We start from the raw sequence: 22,633 nt of genomic DNA, 5'->3' as shown, positions 1-22,633 counted from the left end.
CTCCTTCAGGATCTAGGGACTTTCGGAAGCTGGATGACCACACTACCTGCCATTTCTCTTGTTCTTGGGACCCAGGGTCATTCTTCCAGGCTTCAGCTTCCTCTGACTACCCTATAGGGCTGTCTGTGCTCCAATTGAGCGCACACCCAATCATGGAGATCCCGTATTGCTGCATGAACCTTTCTTTCTACATGTGCCCAAACAGCTGTTTCCAGGTAATGTCCCGCCATACATTTTACTGGGATGGCAGGAAACACAGCTACCTTATTTAGTCCAGCAACTACTTCCCACTTATCATTCACTATAGCCAGGGGATGGAACTTTGTGTCATTGTCAGAGTTTGATATATGGTCCACCTCATCAGGAATGATTTGATTTGGGGAAATCAGCTTGGCCATGACCATAGTTATGCTGGCACCTGTATCTCCCAGAGATTTGACTTCAATCCCATTGGCCAAGCCCGTACTTTTCCGCACTAGGGGGGCAAGTTGCTTATGTGCCTAATTCCACCCCACCCATTGATACTAGGGTGACCTAAGTATACTTCTTGGAAACCCCAGGGACAACGTCTACCCCTATGCCTACACTGGCAAAACCCTTGCAATGGCTATCAGTAGGTGACTTCTTGGTGAACACAGGATCTCTTCTTCTGGGTCCAGGCTGCTGTCAGTCTACACACACCACAGCTTTTGAGAAATCATAACTTTTAGCCAGGACCCAAGACCCATCCCTGGACTGGGATGGGTCTTGGGTCTCTCCTCATTGGGCATTCTTTTGAGGCCCTTCAGAGAACTCTTTCTTTTTATCCTTGTAGCCCCCTTACTTCGGACCACCTCTATGGGGCTTCTGGGGTACGCTAGTGCACACCCATTCATCTGTTATCTTGCCCAGCTCTCTGGTGAAAGCTTTGCATCTACTAGATTCTGGTGTAAGTTCTCTGTAGGGCTGTTTGTAATGATAAACTCTATAACCACCACATTATAGAACCCTTCACATGTGTCTCTCTTGTTACCCTTTGTCCAGCCACCCAGTGCCTGTGTTGCCCCCTTGCCCGTGTTCCTAAATTATCATCAATATTCCTCGGAGGCGAGACCAAATAACACTATAAGAGCTGCTTTCATGAGGGTGTAAGACTCATCCACCTCATCCTCTAGTGTTAAGGATCCCCAGTGATGGGCGCCCACCTTTCTCATCCTGAGAGCTCTTTCATAAGATGCCAGTAACTTATAAATGTCCCTCCCTCGGCATACTTAGGCACAATACTCTAGGGCAATCTGGGATCAGGAGCACCCTCTGCAGGTACCCCTAGATTCTTTTTTGGGTGTCTCCATTCTCTTTGAACTTTAAGCCCAGCTTGACTCTCCGTTCCTCCAGGGCCAGTCTTTCCTCAAGGCCAATCTCCTTTTCTTCAGATCTAGGAGGCTTACTTGGACCCTGAGGTCTCTTGGTACCCTCTCTGAAGCTGAGCCCCTCTCCCTTTTCCACTGCCTGGGGCAATTTCCAAGAGCGCTTGGGCTCTACGGGTATACTCCCAAGCCAAGAGGGCCTTCTTGAGATCCTGCTTTTTGGCAGGAGAGCCCAGATTGATTTTTCAGTCCTTACACAATCTTGATCTGGCGTGTGGGCAGAGTGTCCAAGTTGATCTCTATGTTTCCTGAACTTTTAGCAACTTTCATAGAATTTTGTAAAACCTTTTAAAATTAAAAAACTTTGTCAAACTTTATCAGAAATGTTTAAAAATGTGTACATCCTTTGAAACTGTGCCTTGGAGACTTCAAAACTTGGCAGACTGATGGTAAATCACAGGTACTTTCTTCTAGGTGTTGACTTTCCAGGTTTTATAACTTATTAACTGAATGGTCCTGCAAACACAAGTTCTGGTTCTCACTACTAGGTATGAATGTGGGGAAAGCGGTTTATAATATGGTGTGGTTTTATGACCTCGCTATGTAATAAACTCACAAATCCGTATTAGGTCCGATTGGGATCATTTAAAAATCTTAGTTCAATTCTGGGGAGCTGTGACTCTGAGCAGTCTGGTTGATTCTGAGCAGTCAGGCTTTATCAAAGGAACAAGTACAACACATTTAGAAGTAGCAATACAGTTAAATAAAATAAATGCAACACAATAAAAATCCGACACCAATTTATAACAATAAGTTGCAGTTTTATCTTTAGATAGATGTCTCAATGACAAAAATCTATTGGAGGGTTCAGGAGATTTACATTTTTAAAGAAAAATATTTCACAGACTTTCACTTAGTGCAATCAGTCACTGTAATTTATGGCGACTCGCAGTTTAGTAATTTTAAAACGGCTAGAAAGGCATGTTTGTGGTGACTAACTCCACCAGGGAGTAAGTCACTGTCACCAATAAGATCAAGTAGAACAGCTATCTCACAATCAAAGCATTTACCAGTCCTGTTCCAGGCTTTATGGGCAAACCACCATGGTTTTTAATGGAGCAGTCCCGATGGAATAGATGCAGGATCCTGAAGATGCTGAGCCAGTGAGAGGGTCTTCCTGGAGCTACCCATCAGCCCATGAACATGGTGGGGTAACGCTGGACACAGGGGACAATATTCCTTGAAGTCTGAGTGAAGACCAGACAAAAACAGTTGCCACTGGTCTACTGGTCTCTGGTACCAGTAAAAAGAGTGGTTCCCTTTAACTGGCAGTAACTTCCTTGCTGGATGCCACAACTACACTCTGACGACTCTCCTGGGTCCAGCAAACTCAGGTGCAACATCTGAGGGTCAGAACCTAGTCTACCAGGCTGCTCTTTGGCGATAAGTGGTGGTCAAGCAGTCTTGGCTACCAACTTCTCCAGGCAGGCTTTTTTAGCTTTTGTGGCCTGGAACCGTAACAGGAGAACATCCAACTGACCTTTGGAGTCCCTTCTTCTGTCTGGGACTCAGAAATGTTTTCATTGAGCAGGGTGCCAAAGGCACAGTCCTCTCTTTGCTAGCTCAAGAAGCTACAGCTCTTGTCCAGTCTTCGGTGCAGCCTCTCTTTTCTGGAACCAGGGAACTGCAGAGCAGTCCTTTTTCTACCCTCTCTTCAGTTCAGATGTGATCTGAGGTCTGGGTGCCAGAGGTGCCACTTTTATGTCCAGTTCTTACCCTCAGGGATGCTAAGACTATTAGCCAATGGCCTACCAGGTGCCTCCCTGCCTAGTGATGGCTTCCTGTGAAGCACTCGCTAACCCTTAATACACCATTCTGCCCACTTCCAACATGGCAGAAGACTTCTCTTAGCGTGCGGAGCTCCAAAGCTCATCCCAGATGTGTGGCTACCTAGGGGCTACTTTCCCCCCCAAAAAGCGGTTTGGCAACAGCTTCCCCCTCTCTGTCCCTGAAGTCAGCCTTTATGCAAAACAGAAGAACAGACCCTTTCTTGTGTAACCTTCATTGACATTTTATAGGCAGCTTCCCCTGTGAAGCTTGCATTTTAGTCTCACACTCTGTTTTGCCTTCCTGCCAGGCGGACGCCACACCTCTTCCAACGGCAGTACCTTTGGGATTCTTCCTTTGAGCCATGCACACCTACCCCCAGGAGGGCAGAAGGCTCTCTCGAGGTCAGAAACTGTAAACGGTTACTGGAAAACCTAAAGCAACATAGTGACAACTTTCCAAAGTTGCCATTTGTGCAAAAGGTATATTAAATTTGACTTGACCTTACGTCGTATTTAATGCAACAATTCCTTTGCTAATTTGAAGTATCATATTTAGTCATTCTATTGAGAAGTTAGCACTGATGAGTTGTTAGCATGTAACTCTGTACTTGCCAATGGTGCAAATAGCCTTTCCACAGTTAAAACGGCAATGCAAGGTTTTTACTGTTAGGACATGTAAGTTAATAAACACATGTAAGTTAATAAACACATGTCCATCCTTCTAATTATAATACCTTTAATGCCCAGTAGGCCTGCCTTAGCAGTGACTTATAAATATTACAAAGGGAGGTTTGGGCTCTCCTATTACTTTAAATGGTAAAGTCGATTTAGCAGTATAAAACAGCTGGACCAATCGGCAATGGTGGGTTGGGAGTCATGCTTTGCTTTGTCACACTGATGGTAGCCTTTCCATGGGCATGGGGGCTGTGCCTACCCTATTACCGGCATCCGCATTTCTTTTAAAATGCTAAGTAACACCAGTGGCAATTAATTTGTATTGTAAAATAAATGTGGAAGCCTTGAACCAGTCTTGCTACTGCCTGCCTGATGAATGATGTTCCGAGTCAGACACGGGCGTCAGACACGGGCATTAGACAGGGCAGGCAGGTTTCTTGTGACACATGAGCTATTGCGCATGTGTCACATAAAAGTTCTGTAAACCAGGCTGACATGGTCCCAGCCCTGCATTCACTGTTTGGGGGGCCATGAAACCTCCCACAAATGACGTCAGGCAACGTCATTTCCGAGCAGCCCCAGGTGGGTTCAGTATAAGCCCTGTACCTCCAGAGGCTGCTAAAGCTATAGCATGGCGACTCCACCCTTCCCAAGTCGTCAATGGATGAGGTGGGATCATCAAGCATAACTGACCCCGCCCATCTCTGTGACAAGAAGGGAAGGGTAGGGTTTATTTATTTATTTTTATACTGCCTAAGCAACGTTGCGTTACTACAATAATCACGGCACTTTGCATTGTGCTGTGATAACTGTACAATGCTGCATTTTATAAAACAATGATTTCAATCTAATCGGACATGACGTCACAGAGTCATGAGACTCACCTCATAAACCTGTGAGGCCGAGTCACATGCTGCTTGCTCAGTTGGCGGCAGTACAGCCATTGTGCATCTGGGATTTCATATTCCAGTTCTTGCTCGCATTTGCCATTCATATTTAAACCACTGGCATTCGTGTTATTCACAATACAATTGCACATTTGTTTTAGCAGTCTGGTGAGTTTATGGTTGGCTATAACTGAGATGAGCAAGTTCCATTCAGGTGGTTTATCTGGTATAATGTGAAAAAACACCGAGAGGCAAAGCCATTGGTACACCAGTATGCATAGATGTGTCTGTTGGATCATTCAAATATTCTGATAGTGAAATAATATGATAATTGACAAAGCAATCCCCCTGAGATTCCAGTCATGGCCAACCTAGGATTGTTAATTATCGGGGAATGTGGTGAGCCCTGCTGTAACCAGAATACACTGCACATGCTTCTGCCAAGTGTATTTCTATGTATAGCATTTCAGCTGGATTCACCGTAGAGCTTTCACTTTCAGCTACTCCGTGAACTGTGGCTGAGACTGGGACATCTCTCTCTCTAACAGCAACAGGCAGCACACCAACCCTGGGTTCAACTCATCAACCTGCAGGACTGACTCGGACAGAAGCTGCCTGATAAGGTAAAATTCAAATATTAAATATTTTACTTCTTAATTTACTATTCAAGCACTTTACATTGCCACACATATGTTTAGCAGGTCTATCATGAGTATGTTTGAGTGTTTTACGAGATTAACAAATTAGATTTTACGTTGGGGCTGTGCCCAAAAAAGTATTGCAACCACGACGCAAAATCTGGACCTCAGCTTGTACATTTATTTATTTTAAACTCTGCCATAAAGTAATTGGCAAAAAGGAGAAATGTGGCATTAAAAGAAATGTGGCATTACATCTATTCTGTTCAATTGTTTGCAAAATCTGTATTTTAAGGTATCGTGTGGGGTTTAGGCAACTGTTGTACAGATCTTTGTGTGCCTCAGTGAGTAATAATAATGGAATGATAACTCAGTCTGGATGTTAACACATTTGCTTGAGAAATCTCTGTATTATCTAGTCCCAGCTTGTAATCAAAGTAGAACAGAGGGTTAATATGTCTGCTGCAAAGAACATCATGTAATATGCAGATGACGGATTTGTATTGTATGCAGCTGCTAGAGCCAAAGCAGTCTTGCCAAAGCAGTCCGGTCTGGTACCCTAGCCCTCTTCGGAGGTCAGATTTTCTTGGCAACCCAGAAATTCTTTGAAATGCTTTATGAATTTTCCTTTACAAATGCCCATAATAACTCAATGTCTGGTCCATTTATCACAGACATAGTGCTGCAAATTGCACCAAAATACACCAATTAAAAAAAAAGATTGGGGGGAGAACCCCCCTTTTTAACTTTGGGCTTGCTAGTTTTACTCGCTCTCTAGCATTCATTAATTAATTTTTTCCTATGCCACACCGCTTTCAAATTTCACTAGCCGCCACTGCTGTTTGGCAAGACTCAGTGCACCTTCAGAGTACATGACCCAGCAGCATCAATCCAAAAGTTTGGGGGAGATCAAGCACAAATAGACATTTCCTTACACTTCTACAGACACGATATTAGCAACCCTAGATAATTGCAAAAATCAGCATAGGCCCTGCCACAGACACCACAACAGTCCGAGGCATCCCACTTGTTACCATATGCTATACCACAAATATTTAAATGCAATAGCCCTAACCACCCTTAGCAGATACCACAACAATAACCCTAGACTCCCCCACAAACACCCCTACAATAATGTTAGAGAACCTCACAGAAAATCCCACAAGAATCCTTGACACCCCCTCTGACATCAGCACACTGTCCTTACATCGCGGTTAGATGGTCGGCGGTATTCTGAGCCTTGGTTAGTGACCCCTGATGAAGGGTCATGTTTCAACCCAAAATGCATTGGGTTTCTGAAGATGCCATGGATTGAACTCGATGGGTTGTTAATGAACACCATGGATTGAATGGAATTTGATTCTCCTAATGACCGAAAAGAGATATTATGAACTTTATTTAAACGCATCTAAACTTCATGAAAACTTCAGTTTGAACCTGCTGATAACAATATATTTGTTATTGTGCTCCTGCCAGCAGGAAAGGTTGTTCCTCCTGCACACTTGGTTTTCATCAGCACAATAACCCCAGGCTCCCACAAGATGTCATCACAACAAACCTAGACGGACCCCCAACAATCATCTCCTATTATACCCATAGACACTGTCTCTATTGCAGACACCATCACAATAACTTTATATATCACTGCAACAACACTAGATACTGCCAAGCACCCCCACAATAACCCAATACTCTTCCACTGACACTATGAAAAATAACCCACCAACATTCCCACAATCACTCTGAGAATCCCTTCATCCAACACCACAATAACTCTAGACATCCTACAGACACCATCAAAATAACCTTAGATACCCATACAGAGATTTCTACCTATAACCATAAATTCACCTGCAGATATCACTATAATAGGACCAAACAATCCCATGTACCCCTTCACAAGAATCCTCCTCGTCCAGCTGACAACACCCCAATACACAAACCAGAATACCAACGCATTCACAATAGACAACCTGGGACACCACAAAAAATCATAGACACTCCCACTCTAGCTCTTGGTTACTTTTTAGCTATTTCCACAAACATCCTAGACATCCTCAGAGATATGCACACAACAAACACGGCCAAAAAAATGTACGTCTCCCCTACAGGCACCTCCACACTACTAAATGTGGCCAACAGAGGGCCAGACAATACCCACAGTTATAATTGCTGATACTACCCCAATTGCCACAAAGAGCCCCACATTACCTCCAGTATCACCCAGCGCACCCTGACAATAACCATCTACAACATCCCTCAGAATCAGATACCGCCACAATAAACCTAGGATAGTCCACAGCCACCACTCTAATAACCCTAGAAATCACTACAATAACCATTTGCCCCCACAAAGCACCTACACAGACACAATCATAACAAGCCTAGACATCTCCACAAATAGCCCCACAACAATTGTAGCTTTCTCTGCAGACACCTTCACAACAATAACTCTAGTCAGCCTCACAGACAGCTCTATGATCATCATGAGCACAACAAATACACCACCAAAATAACTGTACACATCCCCCCAGACACGTTCATGATAAACTGCGAGGTGTACACAGTCACCTCAAAAATTAGCGGAGTTAGCCGCATAATTACCCTGGACTCTTCTGTAGACACAACAAACATAACCCCAGACACACCGAAAACCACTTTAGGAAGTCTAACATACCTCAGAATAACCATAGACCCTCCTATTAAAACTCAAGGCTCCCCACAGATATTCTCAGACAAAAAGTCTGGATCTTCCCCCACAGACACCATTATATTAACCCTAATGACCTCCAAGTGCACCCCACAATAACGGACACCCCCAAAGATAACCCCCATAATCTCAATACACACCCTTACAGAGACCACTACAGTAACCCTAGCACGTACGCAGACACCACCTGAATACTCCTTGATACTTATGCTGGCACCACCTTCAATAACCCTAGCTATTAATTCTAATACTAGGCCTCCAATCAGATAAACCCACAATAATCCTAGACAAACCCAATAACCTCAAATTTCCTTAAAGTCACCGTACCAATAAATACTGCAGTAGCTGTAGAAACCCCCACAGGCAGCACAAATGCTTTAAATGCCCCAGATATTCCAACAATAACACCAAACTCCTCCACATACATTACTTCACTTGCTCTAGATAACCTCAAAGAAAAATGCACAATAACCCTAGACTCTTTAGCCAAGTACTGCTATAATCCTAGACAAGCTCACAATAACCCTAGGCACAGCCACCGATTTCAAAATGACCCCATATATCATCAGTATAAACCTAGGCTCTCCCACAGGTATTCCAACACAGTAACCCTAAGCTCTGCAAGAGACATTCACATAAAATATACCTAGACGTCACCTTCCGAACAACCCCTGAAAACATTACGCACCCACAATCCATACTGCCATTGATTAAACTCAGGCTTCCCTGTTGCCACCCTACACCATAGGCATCCACACAAGCAGCCGGAAATAAGCAAATATACCCTGAAAAATTACACAAACACACGGCTGCCTAAATTACTATGGACAGACACCACCACAGAAAGATTAAACTCTACCAAAGACCCTGCCGAATAACTCTAGACTTCACTGCAGACACTGCTTCAATAATCCTAGACATCCCTGTAAACATCAGCATTTTTATAATAGTGTTAGCATAATACCCCTAGACAGACAGACAGTATCCTTGAAGTTTTCAGATGATATCACTAAGAAATGCCTGGACATCGCTACATACACTTCTAGAATAGTCCTTAGCTCCTCTAAAAACATCACCCCAAAGACGCCACCACAATATTCTTACACACCACACAAACACAATAAAGCTTGGCTCTCAACGGGCATTACCAGACAACACCCTTACAGACCCTAGCAGTTCCCCCTAAAATAATCATAAAGCCCCACCCGGCAGACATTCCCACAATAACCATAAAACATCCCTACTGACTCAACCAATATGACCATATACACTTCTGCAGACAACCCATAATAACTGTATACACTCCCCACACTCACTACCACAATCAACTTATACTCCCTACAGACACTCTCATGTAACCTTCTGTACAGCCACAGTAGTAAAGTAGGATAACTTCAGTGAAACACAAAAGTCTGCACGATTTGCAAATTATGACCGATGGCCACACTCTGGAAGCCCCACCTTATAAAGGAGATCCCTTCCAACCAATGTGAACAGGGAGTGGCATCAGCCATGCGCCCATACCACCCAAGAGTCTTGACCTAGAAGTGACATTGTCCCTGCACCTTCTCCTCGAGGTCACACCACCCCATAAATCCTGACCAGGAAGTGGCATCACCCATGTTTGCAGTGTGGAAACCCCAGTCTGAAAGCAATGTAATTATTCCTATTGGCCTGGACGTGACAGTACTCACAGACCCTCTGCCCCTGAAGTGATGTCACAGAGGCCCCTAACCCTGAAAGTACCCAGGTAGCCTAAAACAGAGAATTTTCACCCAAGAGACCACCTATGTAGGTGCGACAGAAACTGGAAACAGATGCAGGAAATGAGAGATTTAATCCAAGACACTGCTCATGTAGGTGTGAGAGATGCTGGAAACAGGGGAGAGGGAGACCAGTAATTCAAGAAGCAGTCTATACAGAGGGTTGGAAACAGAGGAAAACAGAGACATCTGTACCATACTGGAAAAGGTAATTAACAACCAACTCAGTGCTTTTCTCATTCTTAATAACTCTCTGGACCCATCGCAATATGGGGTCAGAGCCTATCATAGTACTGAGCTGGCTCTGTTAAAATCCACGGAGGAAATTTGAGAAGCCGTGGACAGGGAAGGAAATGCTGTACTTATTTTACTGGACCTATCCGCGGCCTTTGACATTGTCCATCATAAAATATTGATGGACCGGTTGTCTGAAATTGGTGCAAAGGGGTCCGCTTGGAAACTTTTACAATCTTTCTTATCAAATAGGTCGCAAACTGTCGACCTGGATGGTAATACCTCGGAACCTTTCTCACTCCCTTGTGGGGTGCCGCAGGGCTCGTCTCTTAGCCCAACGCTATTTAATATATACGTGGCACCATTGGCTGGAGTCATTAGGTCCTTTGGCTTCCACCTCTTACGCAGATGACACACAAATTGTGTTATCGCTGACAGAGGGAGCTGAAAAGGAGGCCGGGGATCGCTTTCATGACTGCATGAGCACCATTTCGGTCTGGATATCCTCCAAGTGTTTAAAACTCAATTCTTCCAAGACCGAGGTCCTACAATTTGGCAATAATCCTCGGGCGTGGACACTGGAGTGGTGGCCAGAGGACCTTGGTCTATGTTCAGTACCTTCAAGAAAAGCCAAAAACCTGGGAATACTGGTGGATATCAAACTTACTATGGGTGACCAAGTAAATATGGTGACCTCAGCCTGCTTTATGGTTCTCAGAATAATCAGGACAATTAAGATCTTCCTTATTGAGAGCAATCTTAAGACAGTGGTGATGGCCCTCATAATGTCGCGTCTGGACTATTGTAATAGCTTATACCTTAATGTTCAAAAACAACATTAGAACAGACTTCAATTGGTCCAGAACGCAGCGACTAGAATGCTGTCTGGAACACCGAAGTTCGTTTCTGTTAAGGGAGAACTGAAGAAACTGCACTGGCTCCCAGTAAAGCTAAGAACACGCTTTAAGGCTTTCTGTATTGTCTTTAAGGCTGTTAATGGAACAGGTCCTGAGTTTCTCAGACGTAATCTCCAATGGTATGTTCCAGGCAGAATGCTGCGATCAACTGGTGCTAAACAAGTGCAAGTTGCCTCCTTCAAAAAAAACAATTGGGGAGGTAGAAACTTTATCCTTTGTGCATCTAGAGCTAGGAACAAGCTCTCTTTTCAGCTTAGAAATGCCCAGACCTTTTTTCTTTCAGTAAGGGCTTGAAGACATGGCTCTTTTCTCAGTAGCATGTTATCAGCCCCTCCAGGAAACCAGTACTTAGCGCCAGGACACCCCAGGGTAACCGTGCGCTCTATAAGTATAAATAACATAACATAACATAACATAAGACGACCCATGCAGGTATGGGGTTGGATTGGAGCAGAGCAGGGTAAAGAGACCACTAATTGAAGAGATGATCAAAGCATGAGTGAGAAGAACTGAAAACAGCAAGAACAAAGTCACCTCTAACCCAAGAGACGGCACATGCATCTGGGAGAAGGTCAGCACACAGGATTCAAGAGGGACCTCTATTCCAGGAGATGGCCCAAGCAGAAATGAGAGAGGCGAAGAAAAAACTGCAGCAACAAGAGATGAAAGATCCAAGTGTGAGAGCTTGAAACAATGGAGAAAAGAATGCCCTTTAATTTAAGAGGTGACCCATGGGTTTTTTATGGTCCCTATAGGTGTGAGAGGGGCTGAATACAGAGGAGGGAAGAGAGACCACTCCTACATGAAATGACCCATGCAGATGTGAGAGCTTCTAGGTTGAGAAACATGAAGAGATAAACCAAGAAAGAGCTCTTTGGGTTTGCAACGGGTTCGTACAGAGTACAGAACACAAAAAGAGACCTCCAGGACGAGTGCGGAAAGTGAAGTCAGAGTTACATACTTACTTGCATCTCTGTAGAAACTGTCATTACAACGACATACCATATCCACTTCAACCTCGTCATTTGCACATGCTTTTATACCTGCAGAGGAGACGATAAAGCAAGGTGCATCAGAATCTTAGAACAGATGCTCAACATGTCTTAAATAGTGATGTAGGGGATGGTCAATAAGCAGAAATATGCAGGTATCAGGGCGTCTCTACAGCTTTCTGGATGGATCCACTTACTCATGAAAGTGTGAATGGACAGGCACCTCTTTTGAATGACGAGCTGCTATTGAGGCCCCTGAACAGAGAGGAAGGAAATCGTCTGCCCAGGGTGATTGGAGAAGAGAACGAAAAAGGATATGGGACTCTGATGCTGCAGTCAGGTTGCTGCGACTTGTGTCATCACGCAAGCGAATGTAGCCACACCCTTTCCCTGCTACAAACCAATGAAGATGGCTGCCTGCAGAGCCCCTCCCAGAGGGACCTGGAAGAACCAAGGGGCATATTTACAAGGGCTTTATCTCCGCTTTTTTGGCTTTAAAAAGCCAAAAAAGCTGAGATAAAACTATCACCCTATTTACCAGAGGGTGCTAACATGCATATTCGCATGTTAGCACCCTTTTTCCCAACGCCTCCCTTTGCATCTTTAATGAGATGCAAAGTGGGCGTCACTGGGCGTACCCCAGATGGACAACCTTGCAAATATCGCTGATGTTCACATCACGATATTTACAAGGCTGCCCCAGCATTTTAGCACACATTCGTTTTTGGAGAAAACTACTGTTTTCGCCAAAAACTAACATCTGCTAAAACGCAGACTTACCTATCCCTAACATTGGGGTGGATTATGCTAATACGACCCTGTGGGTTTTATCAGCAAGGTTATCGCCGCTTTGCAGGGAACATCGCTGGAAAGCCAGCTATGTTTCCTGCAAAACGGCGCTAACCTCGCTATCTCCGGAATTTTTATCGCCCTGGAGTAATGCGTTGATAATAACATGGTACCAGAGCAATACATTCCAGAGATAGCCTGCGATAATAAAATTATCGCTAAACAGGGTGTGACAGGCCGGCTGTCAAAAGAGGTTGCACCCCACCCACCCTCGACACCCAGGAATGCAAGTATATCCAGAAGAACAGTGTCTGTGGGGGACCCAATGGCTGTGTTGAAATGTGTTCATCCGCTCCAGGACGGGTGGTCACAGACGCGCCTATCACCGGGAAAACACACTACTGGAGTTCGGGGTAAAGGGGCTCTTTAAAACAAAAGTTAGCTAGAGCAGCTGATGACGTATTTTGCACAGATCAGAGAATAGGCAGAGGGTAGCTTGGTTATAAATAAGGGTGGAAGATAGGTTAATTATAAGGCCGGTTTGGGGGGTGTTAAGAAAGTGCTTGGGAAGGGGGAAAGATGAGTGGGATGAGAGCAGATATGGCACCCATTCCTTTAGGACTGGAACAGACCCAGACATTTTGAAAAGTTTTTAAGCTAGGTTTTAGTTTCTCAGCTAGGGTTTAGTCAGCGATATTAGATTAAAATGTATGAGAATATGGAAGGGTGGCTGCATGTGGGGATATAATTGACCAGATTTGGAGACAAGCTGGAAAGCGGATTTCTGTTCCATAGGCTTGGTTGCTAGCTGGAGTGGTAACAAAGAAAGAGATTTGAAATTGAGGTCAATCCATCATCAATTGAACAGGAGAACATACAGGTTGGCAGTGATATGGACAACACTTAGGGTTGGATTTTGATGAGGTGGTGGTGAGATGGTATGGTCTATGGCAGTGCTTCCCAAACTATGGGTCAATTTCTGGTGAGCCCCAAAGACTATGCAATAAATAAATATGCCTTTGAATTCTGTATGTATCTTGACACATTTGCTGCGCTTCAAAGTGAGGTCAAATGTCAGGTTATATCTTCTGAAGCTTATTTGTTAAACTCACAGACTAGTGTTTAGGAACTCTTGTCACTTTGCAGTCAGAGAAAGAAAATTGTGAATTATGTGACAATCCTATCGTACAACATAAAGTGTAAAAGGAAAGTTAGAGATTGTAATTTTTACTAACACACAAGAAATGTAAATACCAGTAAATTAACTGTAGACATTCAGCAGTTATCAAAGCAAAATAAAGCACATTATTTCCTAATTGTGAAGTGTGATGGAAACAAAGTTTTAGTATAATCAGAACAAATCAAGATACTTGGTAATGCACAAATAATACACATTCACTGAAAACCTTTATCTACACATTATCATTTGTGTGCAATATGGTTTTATCTGTAAAACTGTATGGCTGTGCAAATGTAGTGACCATTTCAATAGACAATGTGCTGCCTTCAAATAACAATGCTCTACCACATGCTTTATACATTACAAAGTCACCCACCTCATGTCTTTGAAAGCAAGGTAGGTTGCAAAAGGTTGTCGTAGAAAAAATTGGGTACTAGATGTAAAATGTTTGTGAAGCACTGGTTTGGTGGTACAAGGTGGGCAAACTAATTCCCACGTTATGGGAGTTGAAGGAAAAGTGGGCAAGAGTAGACAATCTATTACTACACTTTGGGGAAATGGCATGGTGTAATCCACTTGGCTGGTGTTGATAAGATGGGAACATTTGGGAAAATGAGATTTAAACTTGGTACCATACAGACTAGACAGGGTTATGCTGTTCTGGATGCAGTTACTTCCCTGGAGATTTTAGAAGTGGCAAGAAAGCCTGCAGGCATGAACAGAAGACAGATTGGAGGTGAACAGGAGCTAATTGGATACCCCAACTTAGTGGGGTTGGGGTAATTAATAATGTGGATATTGCAGTTGAAGGCTTGGTTCTATTAAGGCATGGTGGGGTTCACTTGACCCTACTTGGTTATAGGTTGTACCTAAAAATGTGATGAAGGTGCTGCAGCAGTGACAAGGTAACAAGGCTGAAGAAGAGTGGGGCAGAAAAAACACCTCAGAGGAAGGTGTGGGGGCAAAAAGAACACCAAAGGGAGGGGCATTCTGGTGGAAGTGCGATTGCTCAAAGAACAAAGATTTGGGTAGAAGTTAAAGAAAGAGCAGTAGAAGTAGGGGAAGAAAGAGAAGGAATGGTGAGCCAATAGACATGCAGGGTAGACAAGCAATGTATGGTGTCTGGAGGTCGGAGTGGAATTATAAGAGGGTAGTAAGACATAACATTGGCTACAAGATAGGCTGTTAATAAGGAAATGGTGTGTGAAAAGTAAGTGTGAGAATGTGTTTAGAAAGTAGGCAAAAGCAGTGCTTAATTTATAAAAGAATAAATGCCGGGGCCCAAAGTTTTGCAAAGAGGCTCACGTGAGGCACTACTGAATGTGAAGGGGTGCCAAATATCAAGGCTGAGGAGTCTTGATTCCAACTTATGCCTCTTAAATCACCACCACACCAACTACCCCTGACCCATTTTCTCTTGCTGTTTCTGTTTCATTCCTCCTTTATCCCTTTGTCACTGATTTTCTGCCTTTCTCTTTGTCATTCATTTCCTCTTTTGTGTTTCTCTCTCTGTTGCTCTGAATCAAAGTCTTTTTAGGGAAAATAAGTGTTAGAACTGGGGGTCTCTAGGTGGCAATGGTATACACCTTTGACCAAATAGGGACCCTTGCTTCTAAGTCAGGGAAAGGGGATTACACTACTGGAAAACCCCTGCTCACCTTCTTGGTAGCTTGGCACAAGCAGACAGGCTTATCTCAGAGGCAGTGTGTTAAGCACTTGTGAACACATACAGTAATACAGTAAAAACACTACAGATGGACACAACACAGGTTTTATAAAAATAAGTATTTTTTATATAGACTTATCACAAGACCATAAATGACAAAAATCCACACCACTGTACTCAATAATAATTATTCAAGATGGTAGAAATGATTAAAAAATGTTATTCACTTAAAAGCAGTCTTTAGCAACTGATAACCCCAACTGGAGTTATCACGACGTCAATGTCAAAGAAATCCCAAAGTACGGTGCCGACCACGAGGAGCTCGGCGTCTGACTTGGAGTCAAAACAGACCCACAGAGAACAGTACCTTGGAAACATGAAAACAAAGACAGCTCAGGGCGTTGGGGAGGTGCGGCATCGTTGCGGCGTTGGTTCCTTGCTTCGGGGGAAATAATGCGTCGGGACCTGGAAGCTGGGGCTGGCAGGGGAGGCATCAGTTCTGGAGTGGAGAGGAGATGACGTCACGATTAAGAATGGGCGGAATTTGTGAATTCGCAATACGCGAATTTGTAATCGCGATTTGCAAAAATCCGCGAGCTTGCGAATTTTTGTTTTTTGCGAGTTCGTAAGATTTTTTTAAGAGTTTGGGAACGAGAACTTGCGCATGCGGTCGCGAACATGTTGTTTCCACTTAACCAGCCTGCTCGCACTGCCTTTTTCCTGTTTTGGGTCGCAATGACGTATTCGCGTTGTCAATTTTCTGTTTTGGGTGGCAATGACGTGTTTGCGAAAAACATCAGCGAACGCAGAATCATGGTAAGTCGATGCCGCGCACGCGAGATTGTATTTTTGAAGCGCGAACAAGAAAATCAAACCTGCCAACTCGCGAATTGCGCATTTTTGGGCAATTTTGCGCGATTTGTGGATCGCAAAATTGCCAAAGATTTGCAAAGAAATTTTCCGCCTATTCCGCCTATTCTTAGTCACGAGGGCGCCAAAACCACGGTTCGGTACGATGTCACGATGTTGATGGATTCTTGACCACCCGAGTCGACGATCGCAATGATGTTGGCTTCAGAGTCGATGCGGCACAGCAGCGGTGTCGGGCCGACGTCGCAAGTCGGAGCAGCGCTCATGGCAGGCTTATGATGTTGTTCGCTGGCTTTGATGTGGCACGGCAGCCGGCCTCTGGTCTATGTTGCAAGTCAGAGCAGCGCTCAAGGCTTCGATGCAGATGACGGCATCACTCACCAGCGTCAGTGTTGCAGAATTCCTTCTGTAGCAGCTAGAACAGCAAGTTCCAGATTGAGGCAAACAGAATGGGTGAAGTCTGGTATCCCTGAGACTTCGGTCAGGAGGCAAGCTCAAATCAAGCCCTTGGTGTAATATTCTGCAAGATGATGAAAGTCCTTTAGAAGTTCCTTCTCCTCTCCTTGGCACTGAAGACACCACTGTAGGCCAACAAAGCGACACAACACATTGGCAGGGGGGCAGTACAACTCCTACAGCTTCCTTGATTCTTCTCCTTGGCAGAGATTCGTCTTGTTGTTCCTGAAGTGATCTAAAGTCATGGGGTCTGGGTCCCCATATTTATACAGCAAAATCCTTTGTCCTCTGAAGGCAGAGGGAGGGGCCTGTACCTGGCCTGTACCTAGTCCAAACCACTTCTGTGCAGTCCTGGAGCACTTTGTTTACAGGACTTCTCCTTTCATTTGAGAGTGTGGGCCAGGGACATCAGGAGGTGGAGCCAGCATTGTGGAAGGCAGTCACAGCCCTATTCAGACACAGGTGCAACTCCTTCCACTCATTTGCATGCAGATAGGTCTATTCAGCCTTGTGCTGACTCACCCTGTCTCCTGGAATTCCCCAGCCCCTGTCACTCCCAAAACCAGACATACAATACACAAGCTAGCAGAGGCAGGCTGGATGGTGAGGTAAGAAAATACCTACTTTCTAACAGTGGTATTTTCGAACACAGAATGTTAAAACCAACTTTACTAAAATATGTATTTTATCATTCTGAGTACAGGCATACTAAATTCGAATTTCTACCATGTTCCCTGGGTAAGTTAGGATTATAAGATGTTATAATCAAACTGCCCATTCTGGCCTATAGGGACTGTTAGCCTTGCAATAGTGAAACACGAAAATGGCGGTAATTCACTATTAGGACATGCCACACACACCAGGGCTTGTCCTACCTTATACTTACAATACACCTTGCCCTTGGGCCTACCTTAGGGGTGTCTGATATGAAGAAAAGGGAATGTTTAGGGACTGGCAAGTGGGTGCACTTACCAAGTCGACATGGCAGTACTAGACCGCAAAACAAACAAAATGAACAAAATGACGGACGCAATGTTGCACAATGGCAAAGAATTCACCCCCAGTCACAGATCTAGGTTTAATCCAACGTTATTTTGCTCACCAAGCCACCCCAGTTCAGACATGGCCATATGCAAATCAGTCTTGACCCTGTGCCTCATGGGAAGAGTCCAGCCCGAACTGCCAAGCCATTTCTTCCCCGGACCGGAATCAAGCATCCTAGGACCGGTTTCTGGTTATTAGCCGTCTTCAGCCAGGATAGCTTGACTCCAGTGGCCTAATGAGCACGGGACCCACGTCTGGGCATACCCTTCCCACATAGGGTGAACAGCAAAACAAACAAAATGATGGACGGAATGTTGCACAATGGCAAAACATTCACCCCCAGTCACAGATCTGGGTTTAATCCATCGTTATTTTGCTCACCAAGTCACCCCAGTTCAGACATGGCCATATGCAAATCAGTCTTGACCCTGTGCCTCATGGGAACAGTCCAGCCCGAACTGCCAAGCCTTGTCTTCCCTGGACCGGAATCAAGCATCCTAGGACCGGTTTCTGGCTATCAGCCGTCTTCAGCCAGGATAGCTTGACTCCAGTGGCCTAGTGAGCACGAAACCCACGCCTGGGCATACCCTTCCCACATAGGGTGAACAGCAAAACAAACAAAATGATGGACGTAATGTTGCACAATGGCAAAACATTCTCCCCCAGTCACAGATCTAGGTTTAATCCATCGTTATTTTGCTCACCAAACCACCCCAGTTCAGACATGGCCATATGCAAATCAGTCTTGACCCTGTGCCTCATGGGAATAGTCCAGCCCAAACTGCCAAGCCATGTCTTCCCTTGACCGGAATCAAGCATCCTAGGACCGGTTTCTGGCTATCAGCCGTTTTCAGCCAGGATAGCTAGACTCCAGTGGCCTAGTGAGCACGGGACCCACGTCTGGGCATACCCTTCCTACATAGGGTGAACAGCAAAACAAACAAAATGATGGACGGAATGTTGCACAATTGCAAAACATTCACCCCCAGTCACAGATCTGGGTTTAATCCATCGTTATTTTGCTAACAAAGCCACCCCAGTTCAGACATGGCCTTATGCAAATCAGTCTTGACCCTGTGCCTCATGGGAACAGTCCTGCCTGAACTGCCAAGCCATGTTTTCCTTGGACCGGAATCAAGAATCCTAGGACCGGTTTCTGGCTATCAGCCATCTTCAGCCAGGATAGCTTGACTCCAGTGGCCTAGTAAGCACGGTACCCACGTCTGGGCATACCCTTCCCACATAGCGTGAACAGCAAAACAAACAAAATGATGGACGGAATGTTGAACAATGGCAAAACATTCACCCCCAGTCACAGATCTGGGTTTAATCCATCGTTAGTTTGCTCACAAAGGCACCCCAGTTCAGACATGGCCATATGCAAATCAGTCTTGACCCTGTGCCTCATGGGAATAGTCCAGTCCAAACTGCAAAGCCATGTCTTCACTGGACCGGAATCAAGGATCCTAGGGCCGGTTTCTGGCTATCAGCCGTTTTCAGCCAGGATAGCTAGACTCCAGTGGCCTAGTGAGCACGGGACCCACGTCTGGGCATACCCTTCCTACATAGGGTGAACAGCAAAACAAACAAAATGATGGACGGAATGTTGCAAAATGGCAAAACATTCACCCCCAGTCACAGATCTGGGTTTAATCCATCGTTATTTTGCTCATGAAGCCACCCCAGTTCAGACATGGCCATATGCAAATCAGTCTTGACCCTGTACCTCATGGGAACAGTCCTGCCCGAACTGCCAAGCCATGTCTTCCTTGATCCGAAATCAAGCATCCTAGGACCGGTTTCTGGCTATCAGCCATCTTCAGCCAGGATAGCTTGACTCCAGTGGCCTAGTGAGCACGGGACCCACGTCTGGGCATACCATTCCCACATAGGGTGAACAGCAAAACAAACAAAACGATGGACGGAATGTTGCACGTTGGCAAAACATTCACCCCCAGTCACAGATCTGGGTTTAATCCATCGTTATTTTGTTCACCAAGCCACCCCAGTTCAGACATGACCATATGCAAATCAGTCTTGACCCTGTTCCTCAAACTACCAAGCCATGTCTTCTCTGGACCGGAATCAAGCATTAAAGGGCCGGTTTCTGGCTATCAGCCGTCTTCAGCCAAGATAGCTTGACTCCAGTGGCCAAGTGAGCACGGGACCCACGTCTGGGCATACCCTTCCCACATAGGGTGAACAGCAAAACAAACAAAATGATGGACGGAATGTTGCACAATGGCAAAACATTCACCCCCAGTCACAGATCTTGGTTTAATCCATCGTTATTTTGCTCACCAAGCCACCCCAGTTCAGACATGGCAATATGCAAATCAGTCTTGAGCGCACACAGGCTCTGCAATGGAAGGCCTGAGACACACTTTACAAGCTGCTTCTGTGAGTGGCACAGCCAGTGCTGCAAGTCCACCAGCAGCATTTGATTAATAATCCTTGGGCACACATTGTGCACTGTACTAGGGTCTGACAAGTAATTCAAATAACCCAATCATGGAGTCACTTATCAATACATCAATTTAACATAGGGAGCACTTGCACTGTGGCACTAATTAGTAGTGGAACAGTGCCCAAAGCATCTAACCAGCAAAACAGATCAAAAACAGAGGAGGCGATCAGTCAAATATGGAAGGGAGACTCACGCCAATGATACCAGGTCTAACAGTCCCCAAAAATAAGTACTGGTGGGCCCCACCTGCCACCACTGGCTCATATTAAACACTCCTTCAGTCTTTCCTTGACTCTAACTGTAGCTGCCGCTTGAGCTTTGTTATCCTTTTTATTGTTGAGTCATCGTTGACTCTCACACGGAGAACACATCTATCCACATGGATTGTCGTGACTTGTACCATTATTGATGCAACAATTATATAACCAACTCAACACGAAGATCACGCTCGCGGCTTCACATTATTCATCGATGAGTTTTCCTTGACTCTCACGTGGAGAAAACTCTACTCACATGGATTGCCGTGACTTGTACAGTTATTGATGCAGCAAATAAAATACAGCACGCATTAAAACTGTCAATCCTTCCACTCACTGGGTTCCCGGCTAGGTCCCATGTGAGTATTCTCAATTTCTTGGGGTGCACAAAATTCACTCTGACAGCAGATCCCTATTTCAAATGTCCCTGCATTGCTAGGTCCTGAAGAGACTCCTTATTGTTGGTGTTGTCGAAACGTTGTTGACAAACCCAAAGCAAACCATTTAACAGCCTCTATTACTGTATTAGAAGGCTGTAATCATTTAATACTAATGTTATGGTCGACTTTGTAACTTTGAAAACCATATTTTTATGTCACCAAATGTCACAAACTGTTATGTAGGTTCCATGTTCACTGGGGACACTGTGCACCTTATTTCTGAATACATGTTAAGAATTGTGTATATGAACATTTGAATTAACAAGTATCCTGCAGTATATGGTCTTATCTCTCTCTGACATCCACCTTATCCCTGTTCATTGCCATTGTGCCTATGATTGTTTATTAATTACATTTGTCCACAGGAGCCATTGTTTCTGTCTATATGCTATGGTGCATATTAGCAAGGGCTGCTTTAGCGGCACTTTTTGCTGCTAAAGCAGCAATATTTTTATCGCCCCATCAGCAAACTGTTGCTAACAGCTGTTAGCGACAGCTTTCTGGCAAAAGCAACCGTTTTGGGGCCGCTTTGCATGTCATCGATATTTATTGCTAATGACATGCAAAGTAGGCGTACCCGACAAAAAGACCACGGAAACAGCTGCTAACATACCTAATGCCTATTGGCAACGAGGCCCCGGGCCCGGTTAGCAATGTAAAAAGTCGCGCTAACCGGGGTTATCGCAGGAATTTTTACACCTGCTAAAATCCTGACTTAGCCATTATTCTCAATGGGAGTTGGATTCTAAGGCTGAATCCTCCCCTGACTATTAGCAAGGTGTACGTTAGCGATAAAAGTTTTATCGCTGTTTTACTTGTATTTTTGGTGGATTTCGCCGCTATCACTGGATCTTTTATCGCATTGGAGAAAAATGTTGGTAATAACGCGCTACCTCTGCGATGAGATCCAGCGATAGACAGCGATAAAAAAATATGCGCTAAGCGCGATTTGCGATATTTATCACACGCCCTTGCTAATATGCCCCTATGTACCTTGGTTCCATGTGAGAAGGGTGTCCCTTGTTTTCTGCACACATCAAATTAAACACTGGGCAGATGGGATATGAATTTATTGTTAGGGCATAATAGATTGTGCTCCATAGCTGGAGGATGTAAACATAAGCCTAACATGCTCTCAAATATAGTGGCCTTCTGCACATACAACAAGCATGGTGTAATTATTTCCTCTCCAGTACCCTAAACCCTAAACGAAGGCCAGCAATTGCCTTGCACTGTATTGCTTGCTGGCTCACCCGGAAATGGGGGCGGTCTCTTGTCTTGTATCCTGCCTCAGAGAGCTGAAATGCAAGGCTCTTGATAAAGAGTGTTCAATGATAAAAAAAACTGGATGGGTGGAGGGGTGTTAAGGGAAATGAGATTAAAAGCCCAGGCTGCTCCACGTGACCCATTGCTTGTTCCTGTCCATGTCCATGTTTTGCAGGTAAAAACAGATAAACGTATTTAGGTAGGGTA

At 44.6% G+C, this 22,633-nt stretch overlaps 1 protein-coding gene across 1 annotated transcript in view; it reads right to left on the bottom strand.

Moving 5' to 3' along the window:
- The window catches only part of LOC144824323 (pancreatic secretory granule membrane major glycoprotein GP2-like), a 253,778-nt gene that overhangs the window by 174,542 nt on the left and 56,603 nt on the right, over positions 1–22,633 (bottom strand). The window contains exon 3 of the mRNA XM_078683441.1: positions 11,965–12,042. Within this exon, the coding sequence (XP_078539567.1) occupies positions 11,965–12,042 (78 nt within the window). The remainder of the gene's footprint in view (positions 1–11,964; positions 12,043–22,633) is intronic.

Source organism: Lissotriton helveticus, chromosome 3_1, assembly GCF_964261635.1.
Source record: "Lissotriton helveticus chromosome 3_1, aLisHel1.1, whole genome shotgun sequence".
Classification (NCBI taxonomy): Eukaryota; Metazoa; Chordata; class Amphibia; order Caudata; family Salamandridae; genus Lissotriton; species Lissotriton helveticus.
The sequence above is the reverse complement of the archived record's forward strand: the minus strand, read 5'-3'. Positions and strand labels throughout refer to the sequence as shown.